Source organism: Jaculus jaculus, chromosome 8, assembly GCF_020740685.1.
Source record: "Jaculus jaculus isolate mJacJac1 chromosome 8, mJacJac1.mat.Y.cur, whole genome shotgun sequence".
Taxonomy (NCBI): Eukaryota; Metazoa; Chordata; class Mammalia; order Rodentia; family Dipodidae; genus Jaculus; species Jaculus jaculus.
The window spans coordinates 101,433,620-101,446,531 of NC_059109.1; the positions used below are offsets into that span (position 1 = coordinate 101,433,620).

General features: G+C 44.1%; 1 protein-coding gene across 1 annotated transcript in view; it reads left to right on the forward strand.

The window, feature by feature from the left end:
* Slc24a3 (solute carrier family 24 member 3) overlaps positions 1–12,912 on the forward strand; it is a 558,530-nt gene that overhangs the window by 319,179 nt on the left and 226,439 nt on the right. Inside the window, exon 3 of the mRNA XM_004668736.3 lies at positions 1,021–1,097. Within this exon, the coding sequence (XP_004668793.2) occupies positions 1,021–1,097 (77 nt within the window). The remainder of the gene's footprint in view (positions 1–1,020; positions 1,098–12,912) is intronic.

Consider the following 12,912-nt stretch of genomic DNA (forward strand, 5'->3'; position numbering starts at 1 on the left):
TAAAAGGAAAGAAAGAAAAAATCTTTAGTGAGATATAAATTAAATTATATGTGTTTATTGTATGTTTTAAAATTGAGCTGTTTGGCCAGGTGTGGTGGCCCACACCTTTAATACCAGCATTTGGGAGGCCAAAGTAGGAGAATCACTGTGAGTCCAAGGCCAGCCTGAGGCTACATAGTGGATTCCAGGTCAGCCTAACCTAAAGCAAGACCCTACCTCAAAAAAATATTTATTTGGAAAAACTAAAAATAAAATGGAGTTGTTTGTGTTTGAGCTTAAACACTCCTTGATCTTTTGATGTACATATACAGGTGTTCTTTGACATACAATACAGTTATAATCTTGATAGCCCATCATTAATTGTATATTTAGCACACTTAGCCAGGCACAATTAGCTTAGCCAGCCCACCCATCTCAAACATTATCAAATCACTAGAATCAGACTGGAGTTAGGCCTGATGGAGAACACTGGACCACACACTGATATGCCAAACCATTGTAACTTAGGGTCTATCTGTCCACTGCAAAATGAGCTAGTTAACATATCCCAAAGCTCTATATAATTACTTGGGGAGTCAGGTAGGAACTGGACAATTTCAAGTCAACAGTATTTTAAGTGTTGCTCTTGCTGTGCTCTAAAAGATGAGCCTTGTTCTCTGTGCCTGACATACATTCTAGCCCAAATTCAGACCCAAGAAAACAGGTCACTATTCCAATGCTGCCTCGAAAACAAAGAACTGAACAGTTGCTTATTCTCATGCTTGTATAGTAAATGCTGTATCTTCTGAGCCATTTCTCCAACCCGGGAATGCGCATTCTCATTTGAAAGAAACCCTGAAATCTGGTTAGAATTCTATGAACTTAAAGGCATAGTGTTTTGCTTCTTGCATTTTGTTCTTGCCCAAGGTTTTAGACCTAGTGTTCAAGCCAGGTGTCTAATTCAGGGAGGGTGACACTTTCCAGACCTGCAGCACTGAAAATGTCACCTATACTGAGCTGTTTTCTCTCTCTGTCTTCCAGCCCTACATGAATTCCCCAGGGACATATTCACTAACGAAGACAGAAGACAAGGAGCGGTGGTCCTCCACGTGCTCTGTGTAAGTACCCTTTTCTTCTCTGCCTGGAGGGCTCAGCAGGCAGAAGGTAGGTGGGCAACTGAGGTTCTCAGGGAGACAACTCCATTCCTTCCTGCCCTTATATCCGGTGGAGATACATCTCTTAAAAGCCATATACACACACACACGTATGTATTTTGTTTGTTTTTGTTTTTGTTTTGGTTTTTCGAGGTAGGGTCTTGTTCTAGCTCAGGCTGACCTGGAATTCACTATGTAGTCTCAGGCTGGCCTCGAACTCATGGCAATCCTCCTACCTCTGCCTCCCGAGTGTTGGGATTAAAGGCATGCGCCACCATGCCTGGCTTTAAAAGCCATATATTTATAAGCTGGAAGATATCTTTCTGTAGTCTTTCCTTCATATTAATGCCTAAGTGTGGATTCTCAAGTCAAACAAATTTTCTGTCCACTGTTTAGCCTGATTCTGTCAGTGTTCACATTCAACCCTTGGGAAGTCATTTGCTTTGTTTTGTTTTTACCAGCTGGTCTAAAGTGCCACAGTGTTTCTCCTTGCCATGCTTTATCACCATGCAACCTGTCCTGTACTGCTATTCGTTTATTGCCTGTCAGCCTCACACATAAGCCCTGTGAGAATAGGGAATTTGTTTTGTATCTGACTTTGTTCCTGTACCCATTCTTGACACATGTTGGGTGATAAGCATTTCCTGAATCTGTAGATTAAACATGATGATGGTCTGTGTCTGGCATATAATACTGCCAAAGCTTGTTCCTTCCTTCTGATCTCATAGTGCCCACCATATTCCTATATCTTCTGCTGCAGACCAAGCAGATCTAAGGTGTTTGTTTTACCTTGTCTGCATTTGAAGAGTTTGGGGAGGGTGTGTGTGAAGATATATCTAAGGAGTGGCTGCAGAACCAGAAAGCTTGATGAAAAATCTAGATGGGGCATGTGATTGTCTTCTATCTCTGTGGCATGCACTTTGTTTCATAATGCTCTCATCTCCAGCCTGCTTATTTATTGCTATGAAGCATAATCATCAGACTTAGTGGCATACCTGGTCGTATACATCGTTCATGTGTTCTGTGTATCAATCACTCCAAAATGACATGGGAGATTCCTCTACATGGGTGGGACAACTCAAGTGGCTAGAGCCAGACCCACTGGAGTGGCAGGATTCCTTTCCAAGAGGGGTCCTCCATTCCCACATCTGGGGCCTGAGTTCGGATGGACTCAGTTGTGTCTGTCAACCAAAGCTACAGATGTCTGTGTGGTACAGCAGCTGCCAGGAGTTAGACTTCCATGTGTCAGCCCATGGTTCAGACATGGGAAAGAGTATGGCAGACAAGGAAGTAGTGTTGTGGTCTTTTTTTTTTTTATTTGAGAACGACAGATAGAGAGAGAAAGAGGAAGAGACAGAGAGAGAATGGGCACGCCAGGGCCTCCAGCCACTGCAAACGAACTCCAGATGTGTGTGCCCCCTTGTGCATCTGGCTAACATGGGTCCTGGAGAATCGAGCCTTGAGCTGGGGTTCTTAGGCTTCACAGGAAGCGCTTAACCACTAAGCAATCTCTCCAGCCCAGTGTTGTGGGCTTTGTGATGGGCTTTGAATGATGCAAAACATCATATCCATTTGTTGCTGTCAAGTTTGCATTGCTGGTAGAAATCACTCAAACAAGAGTAGCTTGAGGGTGGGGGAAGATGCATATTTTGGCTTAAAGGCTCGAGGGAAGCTCCATCATAGCAGGGGAAAACAACGACATGAGCAGAGGGTGGACATCACCCCCAGCCCACATAAGGTGAACCACAGCAGCAGGGGAGTGTGCCAAACCCTAACAAGGGGGAAACTGACTATAATACCCATAAGCCTGTCCCCAACAATACACTGCCTCCTGGAGGTGTTAATCCCCAAATCTCCATCAGCTGGGAACCTAGCATCCAGAACACCTAAGTTTATGGGGGACACCTGAATCAAACCACCACACTGTTGTATCGGTTACAGTCACAATCCTCATCTGTAGATGATCCATAGACATATCTCAGGCTCTAGGGTCACCACAAACATGGATTTGGGACCCATTTCTGTTCTTCTTGCTTTGTGTATCACTTCTGACATTATAGTTCACCTCTCTAAACTCATGAACCTGACCTCCTTTGTGGTGAAAGCAAACTCTTCCTCACTGTCCTTTCACTCCCACCTTCGGGATGGGGGTACATGCATGCAGTGTTTCCTCTTAGCAAAGACCATCTCTAAAAATATCAACTAAATAAGACCTCTGGAAAGCTCCCAGCTCTCCTGCCTTTCCTGAGAGTTGCATGCACTGGACGATTAATGTGAATGCCATCTTCGGCACCACAGAGGCTCTCCTGTCATGAGGCTGAGGAATCCCAGACGCTAAGGAGAATCCAGAACTCGCCAGCAGCTCCCTACAGCCTTGACATCTGAGATAGGAGATTTCTACTCCCAGCCCAAACAGTGACAGCTTTCATCCTCCCTCAGCAGCGCTCTTGGCTGCATCTGGAAGGGCCCCTCTTCTGCACCTCCATCTCTCCAGCTGAGAGCCAAGGGCCTTGCCTTTACCTCTGTCCTTCATGAGACCACAGCATGAGTCAGTAAGGCCCTTGCTGTCTGTGATAACAGGGTTCCGGGCTGGCATGAAAGCCACATGAGCAAAACGAGCAATATTGCCCTTAGACCCTTCCTTACAAGAGTGGGAAACAGCCTGCACCTTGATATTTGGTCGTTCTTGGTATCTTAGCATCAACAAAGAGTCCAGGGACAAAGATCAATGTTCATTCCTTCAAGATTCTGTGCTGCATATATCTCCTCAAGCCTCCTGCCAAGATTGTCAGTGGCTTTCTCCCAGGGTCTGCTCCTTGGAGGGAAGAGACCCAGGTGGGTTTAAGCTTGAACTTGCTTTCTTGGCTCCACATGCATATGTGCATGGTCCAGGGCAGAGCCAGATGGTCAGGCTGGAGAGAAGCCTCTTTTTATGCAGCAGAGATAAATGTTAGAGTAGACCTGTTGAGCCCTCTGTAGGCTCCCCCACAGGATATAAATGTTATGGAAGAAGCTTCTTTGTATCATGTTTGTTTCATTGAACACTTACTACTTGTTCAATTGTACAGTTACTACCTTGTCATGTAACACATTTAGAATGCTCAAGAATTGTTCAATGAGCATCACTCCAGATAGGGAGAATTGGTACAAGGGCAGATCACTGGCGTTTCAATAGCCAGCAGGAAAGAGATGCATGCATAAAGTCAAAACTGAAAGATGCTACATGCAGACTTCCTGTGCCCACACATTTGGAAAACACTCCCTCAACTAGTGCAGTATGGTTGTACTTGGCTAGGCCCTTCTGGGTGGGGAAAAAAAGAAAAAAAAAAAAAACACTTCTCCCCGCAAAAACTCAGTGTCTTCTGAGCAGAACTACTATGGTCTGAACGCACAAAGTACTGCCTGCTATGGGAGCTCAGCAGGGGTATAACCAGGGATTGGGCAGTGCTTGTCTTGAAGGGTAGAGAGGAAATTCCCAGAGACAACAGCAAAATGAGGTTCCAGGCAAGAGTAGAACATTTCATGGTCAAGAATATAGATATGTGCTAGTTGGGCACATCTGGAAGGAGCAGAACTCAAAGATGTGGGTGGTGAATAACACAGTGTGAGGGTGGGGAAGTGGTGGGATTTCACATGGAAGGCACCAGGAGATGGTTTAGTGGCTTCATTGGAGTGGTGGGGAACAGATTTTTATTCTTCCTTTCTTCTGTCATCTCTCTTAGGGTCATGACTGAAAAAGGTCAGACTTGGCCAAGAGCACCAGAGTGGTAGTCTCTTCTGTCTGGCAAAAAAGGGTCCAGAAAGGTCACAGGAAAAAGCTCAAGGTCATTTGGGTAAGGCCCTGAGTCCAAGGTATACTGAAGGATGCTTCAGGAATAGTGAGGGTCCATCTGGAAGTTCTGTCTCAGGAAACTGAGGAGCTTGGCCTGGGTTGAAGAGAGAATGCCCTTCTGCCACTGACCCCACTTGGCATGGGAGAGGCGTGCCATTATCCTTTCACAGGCTTCACTGACTATAATCTCAGGTCTTCAGAAGAGTGCCACATGCTTTCAGATCCTCCTGTGAAATCTGTCACTCTGGTTAGCTTTTATTAGTACTTGTACCCAAACCCAAATAGCCCATTCTGCTTGAAACCCCTGTGTTTGCTTTCTATATAAGGCTTATAGCCTTAGGTCTAAATTGGGTATAGACCTGGGTAGGTAGTTGGGTGTAGGTACCCTCAACAAAAGTCTCCGAAATCTCAGATGTCCAGGCTTGCTTTGATTTTGCTTCCATGCAAATACTTCTCTTTTGTGTGTGATTTGTGGAACTTAAGAGTCATTTTTAGCTAAACTTGCTGGATGCTATAGCTTTAGTTTCCCCTTGAATCTCTTTGGTTTTTCAGGTTTCGGGATGCCTAAACCATGAGACTACGCTTCAGAAAATGTCCCCATTCCTTCCAACTGTGTGTGTATGCCTTCCTTACAAGTGGGGAAAACCATAATCTTTGCAATTTTTCTCACCAGTGAATATCCCTAAGAAAACACACATCTTCACACCTTAGGTGCTGATTTACAGCCTGCATTTCATGATACTTTAAAGCATTAAAATCAAGATTTTCTGGGTATGAGGAAGTGTGCACCCTTTTAAAACTCATTGAGTCTGCCCCAAATAGAGGGAGAAGCCTGTGGATTATTTTCTAGAACTGTGAGTTGTTTGTGGTTTATAAATAGATTTTTCTAATTATCCTGCAAGACATAGAGCGCTGAATCTTTAGGGTGATCAGCCAAGCTAGGCATTTTCTCTGCCAGTAAAAGTAGCTTTAAACAATCAATATTTGAGATTCTCAAAAACGACTGTGGGAAGCTGTCTACCCTTGGTAGCTCAAACTTCACAGTAGGAATAAATAGTCTTATGAGTACCCTGTCAGCTTTCCTCTAAAGCTTTGAGGCTTTCCCCCCCACTTTTGTTATAATTCATCTTTTTCAGTAGGCAGAGATATCTCTATGTTTGTGTGCATGGTGGTAAAAAAAAACAACAACAACAAAAATTTTGCCTTGGTAAATTGCTTACCAAGGCAAAATCTTTTCTTTAGTGTGTTTGTGTGGGGCAGTATAAGCTCGTGCATGTGCCCATGTGACACCCCATCACTCACCTGCAGTGGCAAAGTGGAACATTGGGTCTCCAACTCCATTGCTCTTCTATCCATTCTTACTTGACCTGGAGCCTCTTACTGATTCCAAAGCTTGTAGGTTTGTCATGAGTTGGAGCAGTTCTCCAGTTCCTGCCTTCCTATGAGATTAGGGTTATAGACACGGGTGTCCACACCCAGCTGTTATGGCCAAAATGCTTGCACAGGAAGTGCTCTTAACCACTGAGCAATCTCTTTAGTCCATATTCTTTTCCCAAAGGTTTTTTTTTTTTTATCAATTTACATGAGTAGGTCTGAGGAAAAGGCTGATTATTAATTCAGCACTCCAAATCTTTCTAGGATGTGGTTGGGACAGAAGTATCAAAGAAAGGGCGAGGGTGCAGCTTGCCTAGGATGTGTGAGATCCTGGGTTTGATCCCTAGTCCTACAAGAAATAAGCAAGAACAATCTCTTTATGACCAAACTACATTATTTACATATATGAAAACTCAATAAGAACATGTGAAAGCACCAATGAGAATGCTTTTGATGTACATCTTCATGTTATAAACCTGGACATGCTCCAAGAAATGCCTTAGGAAACTTGGGAGTTCACTCAAAGGGAATTTTCCTTCTTGGAGCTGTTGGGGTGTGTATTAGTCAGTGCTTCCATCACTATGATCAAGTGCCTGACAGAAATGGCTGAGAGAGAGGAGATATGTATTTAGGCTCACGGTTTCAGTGGATTCAGTCCATTGTGGCAGGGCAGCCCTTATGGAACAGTTCACATCATGGCACACAGGAATGGAAGGACAGGAATGGTTCTGGTGACATTCAAAGCACACCCTCATTTACCTACAGTTAGATCTGACTTCCCAAAGTTTCCACAACCCATCAACATAATGCCCCCAGATGGGAACCAAGCATTCCAAACATGAGCCTGGTAAGGGCACTTCATATTCAAACCATACCAAAGTCTCTGCCACATACATTCATTCTATATTGACCCCTAGAATAGCAAAGCCCTGTGGGAGAGCTGTGCATATCAGCCTTGGCTTGCTTCATCCAGTAGTGGAGCCCCCTTGTCTGCATTCAAACTTCATTGCATCCTGGTGTCCAGTGTTCATTAGGAGTGTTATTATAATAAAGGAAGTGAGCTCCGTAGAGGGTGGATCATCCTAGGAAACTTTGAAGGATTTCTTTACCTTCTTCCATCCTAGAGCCCCATGAAAGATGGCTCACCCTATAGATTAATCTGTCACAAAGCACCTCCTACCATGGGACCAGTGCCAGATCCATTTACGCACAATCACTGTTCTTGCCAGCAAGAGAACAGGTGCCACAGGAGGGTTCTTGGCAAATGGAATTCCCTTCAAGCTCTGAGCTCAGAGGTGCTGTGGGGTATAGATTTTCATTTCATTTTAATTGAAAAAGAGTCATATATATTTGTGGGGCTCATCGTGAGGTCCTGAGACATTGTGGAATGAACCAAATCAGGCTAGTTAATATACCTTCCACCTCACATACTTATAACTTCTTTATGTTGACAACACTTAAAGTCAATTCACTCAAGCCTGGAGGGGGGCCTTAGCTAAGTGGTAGATAGATTGCTTAATATACATAAGGCCCTGGATTTCATCCCCAACCCCACCAAAAGAATAAGTAAATGAAATCTACTCTTTTAGAAGTTTTAAAAATACTATGCATTTTTAATAGCTGTGATATAGGAAAGGAAGAAATGAAATGATGTGATCATGTCTCCTGATGTGATCTTTTATGCAAAAAATCCTAAAGACTTCATCATAACAAAAACAAAAAGGTACAACTGATAAACAGTAATGTTGCAGGTAATAAAATTGACTTACAAAAATAAGTAACTGTTCTGTTCATTAACAAATAGGTATCTGAAAAAGAAGTTATGAGGACATTCCCATTTGCAACATCATTACTAAAACACTTAGGAGTAAATGTAGCCAAGAGGAGTTTTGAAAATGAAGGGGACCTACATGGTCCAGTCAGAAAGGTCCCAGCCACAACTCACTCTCTGGGCAGACCTGTTTAGTTAAGGGATTTAACCCTGGAAGAGAAAAATGATTAGAATAGCTTGTGGAATTTGCTGTTTATTCTTGGAAAAGTGCTGAGCATGTCCTTAATTTGTCAGTGTCAACACAAAGCTAAAATTGGTGTCCAGAGAGGATTAGCACAAAGAGAGTAAATTATGTTCTGATAGATCTTAAGTCACTCCTTGCTGGCCTTGCCCATGCGACCTAATTCATCAGGCATACAGCTGAAGCCAACAGACCCCTTATCCTCCCTTCCCCAATGGCTTGCTGGTGAGTTGATGCCTGAGGCTTCATGTATTGCAAAATGCAAAGTGTGATGGTTTAGACAAAAACCTGCATTTTCAATAAAACCCAGTCTTTTTCCATCCAGTCTTTTCTACTTACCAGCTTATAGTCATGGGAAAGAAAGTTATTATGCCTCAGAGCTTTGGTTTCCTCACCCCCAGTGAAGATAGGGGCAAAACCCTTCTCCATAGATTGCATTGAAGGATACCTAAAAGCATGTGTATGAAGAATACTTGGCAGAGAGCCTGGCACTGAATACAGCATGCCCTCTACCTGTACCCTCTTAACACTTGCTAATGGTATGTGCCCACCTAAATGCCAATTTCCAATACCCCCTTACAAATCAGGGCTTTTTACTAGACCCTAATTGCCATTCTTCCAGAATGTAGAATAGCCCTGAAAATAGCCTTTGTAAAGGGATTTGATGGTAGATAAATATTTCAATTCTGCTGCCTTCGCTGGACTAATCAAATCACATTTGTTACCCTGTCTCCTAGAGTCCCTGGACAAGAGTAATCTAGTTGTCATCCCTAGTAACTTGGTCATTAATACACTGCCCAACTCTCCCAGTGGCACATCCCATGATTCCTTTCCCATGTCATGGACTTGCACTGGAATCTTCCTATCAGATTCTGCTTCTGAGGCACAGGCTCACCAGGCATCACCTACCATTATCAGACCTCTTTGCAGCCACCCCCCTCCCTAGACTATAGGAGATGGAGAAATCTGGAGATTCCAGTCCCTTCCAGACATCTAGAGGGGGAAAAAAAAAGATCTGCTGTGGTTTGGCCTATCATTACTTGGATTTATGTCCTGAATCCAAGCCAAGACAGAAAGCATTTGGGAGAGTGGGCTTTGAGGGGGACATAGTTTCAAAGTTTATTTCAAGAGAGCCCAAGTGGAGGAAGTAGAGAGATAATCTGTGTGCTTCTTGGTATTTTTAAAAAATGTCTTTGCGGCGGGGTGGCTGGAGAGATGGCTTAGCAATTAAGACACTTGCCTGCAAAGACAAAGGACACAGGTTTGATTCCCCAGGACCCACATAAGCCAGATGCACAAAGTGGTGCATGCATCTAGAGTGCGTTCGCAGACGCTGGAGCCCCTGGCATACCCATTCTTCTCTATATATCTGCCTCTTCTTTCTCTCCCCCCTCCTCAAATAAATAAATGAATAAACTATTACAAATACAAATAAATAAAAAATAAAAATGTTTTTGTATATGTGTATGTGCACACGTGCAAGGCAGTATCTCTTGCCAGTGCAATTCAACACCAGATACATGTGCCACTTTTTGTGTATGGCTTTAAAATAGGTGCTGGGGAATTGAACCTGGGCTGGCAGGCTTTGTAAGCAAGCACATTTAGTTGCTGAACCAGCTCCCCAGCCCAGGTAATATGCTTTAACTCATCCTTCAGGAAGGAGAGCACAGCTGTTGCTTGGATACCTGATGTTCATGCATGGAGATCAGATACTTGCAACCTGTTATGTGCTCCCGATCATATTATTTGTCTAATTTATTTCTGTTATTTGTTTAATTTCATATAGTAAATAAACTTTATCTGTTTGTTCTTCTGAGATGACAGTGACAACCCTCACAGAGGACATAAAATAGTCATTCATAAACTAGTTACAATTTATTGGAGCATTTTTCCTATTGGAAAATATAGACACAGAAGCAAAGTAAACAAGGAGGTATTTCGTTTGGGCTTATTACATCGCATCACTTAAATCATTAGTCTTTACCAAACATTCAGAAATAAGTCAGTCTGGGGCTGGAGGGATTATTTAATGGTTAAGGATCTTGTCTGAAAAGCCTAAAGACCCAGATTCAATTCCTCAGTACCTACATAAGCCAGATACACAGATGGCGCATGTATCTGAAGTTTCATTTGCAGTGCCTGGAAGCCCTGGCGCACCTATTCTCTCTCTCTCTCCCTCTCTCTCTCTCTCTCTCTCTCCCCCCCCTTTCTCTATCAAATAAATAAATAAAATATTTTTTAGAAAAGAAATGAGTCAGTTTGGGTAAATAATCAAATGCTCTAACTTATCAGAAAACATTTCATGTTTGTTAAATGTTGTGCTCTATGGTTTTTGTTCTTTGTCAATAGTTTCCTGCCTATTCTGCTCTCTGGAAAATCCCAGTCTAAGACCTGAGTTTATCAGGCCTTGAGGCTTCACAATGAATGCTAGCCAGTGAGAGATGTAGGTTCATTTATTCTATCTACTCTTTCCCTCCTTGCCCCATCTTCCTGGTATAATATACAGTTAAGATAAGTTGCTAAGTTGATGTGGGGGAAAAAGAAACTGATCTTGTAGTATAACTTCTGCATTCTAGGAATCTGATAGCATGTTTCAGAACCAGCATTCCCAGGGTCCTAGTGGTCACTTCCTCCTCCAGAATATGCACTGGAAGAGCCATGAGTAAAGAGAAGTCCAGCTCAGGTAGTTCCTTGGTGGATGATCCCAGGAAGCACTGAGCAGAGAAGGGAGGCAGTTGGCAAAGAGTTGTGGTAAATAGGGATGTGGACAGGTGAGTTGGAGTTCATTCCACTGGCAAGCCAGCAGATGATGGAGAATTCCTATCTCACATGTCCCAGCCAGGGTATGAGGGAGCTGTGGCATGAATACATTGACCTCTGTCCCCCGTTGGCTGAGAGCTGCTAGGGAACCCTTACCTTGCATTCTAATTGGCCCCAGTCAACAGAGCTCCATCGCCCTCAATGAAAATTAGACAGTGATGGTGGGGATCGGGTGCTCAGAACCATGAGTGTTCAGGGACAAGGATGGGTGTGGACATCACCAGCTAGAAGACATTCTAGATCTTGCCCAGTGGAGCTGCCCAAATAGAATTAGAGCCACACCAGTGCCATGTCCTGAGTTCAGCAGAACCCAGGCTATAAATTTCTATGTCTTCCACTGCCTGCATCTGCTACAGGCATGAAGTGTCCAGGAACACTCAGAATCCATGAGAATGTTCTGGGGATCTCCTGAGACTGGGTTCTTAGACAGACACTCCTGTCGCTTGGCAAAGTGTCTTAGTCTACCCAGTTCTGCTATGTGTCCTGCTGGCCCTGCCCCTCTGAGGCAGTTTTTGTTGTTGTTGTTTGCTTTGGTTTTTTATTCAGCCTTCACATTTCCTCTCCTAGCCCATGAGCTATGAACAGTATGGGTCTCACCTGGTTCCAAAGCATTTGTTTCATTCAGTGCATTTTCTTTAGCCTGTGCCAGACTTTGGACTTGGAAAATCCCATTTATTCTACCCCTAGAATTAGGGTGAAGGGCAAAATTTCAAGCCCTGGCTATGCCGTGGATGGCCTATGTGACCTTTAATACTGTGGGTTTCAGTTTAGCTATCTGTGTATGGGAATGAGGATGGCATCTTCCTCATGGGACAAAGAAGAGAAAGCGCTAATGCTTGGTCCATGCCATGCTCATTGCTTTTACCTTTAGCCAGTCAATGGGCACTCCAGAGCCATTAAGTGATGTTCTTGGGTTCGATCTGTATCTTTCCTTCTACAATTTAGCCCCACCAGGACCAAATCAGCCTCTTGAAAACAATGTTCAGGTCATGCTGTACCCAGAACACTCCTATAGGTTATTCCACATCATCAGGGAGTCCGCATGGTATGCTGGAGAGAAAGGTGGGTTTTTAAATTCAGACTACCTGGATTCAGATCACAGCCTCACCTCTGTTAGAGTACATTACTTTCTTAAAAAAATAAATAAATAAAGGCGATTTCTGGTTAAGATGGTGGTGTAGGTACCACGCCAAAGCAGCCTGGGGGGAAAAAAAAACAAAAAAAAAAACTCAACAAAATACACACTTTTACTAAAAAGTGAGGTGTATAGGAAATTGAAGCAGCAGCAGAGAAGTAGAAGAGATCCAGAGCATCCAGAGCCCGCACAGGCGGGAAAAGCGGCCCCGGCAGCTCCACCAACCACAGCGGTGGTACAACAGAAAGCCGCCAGACTTGGCTTGAGCTGCAGAAAAAGCCAGGTGCGGGGAGCTTCCCCTCACACCGGCACTCTCCGCAACTCAGGAAACATGAAGGGAGAGTGGCAGTGAGCAACAGAGGAGCAGACCTCGAGGTAGAAGAACACATGGAACAGCGAGAGAACCAGAGCAACTGCAGCTCCCTCCCTTCCCCTCCCCCACCACCTGAGCCCAGCTCCAGTGAACAGGTCCCGGGACCTGGCCACGCCAACTTGGGCTGACAGCGGGACCCGAGCAGGATCAGAGTCTGGCAGCAACATCAGTGCCTCTGGCACCAGTAACAGCGGCCCCAGCAGCAGCAGACCCAGTAGCGGCAGCAAGAGCAG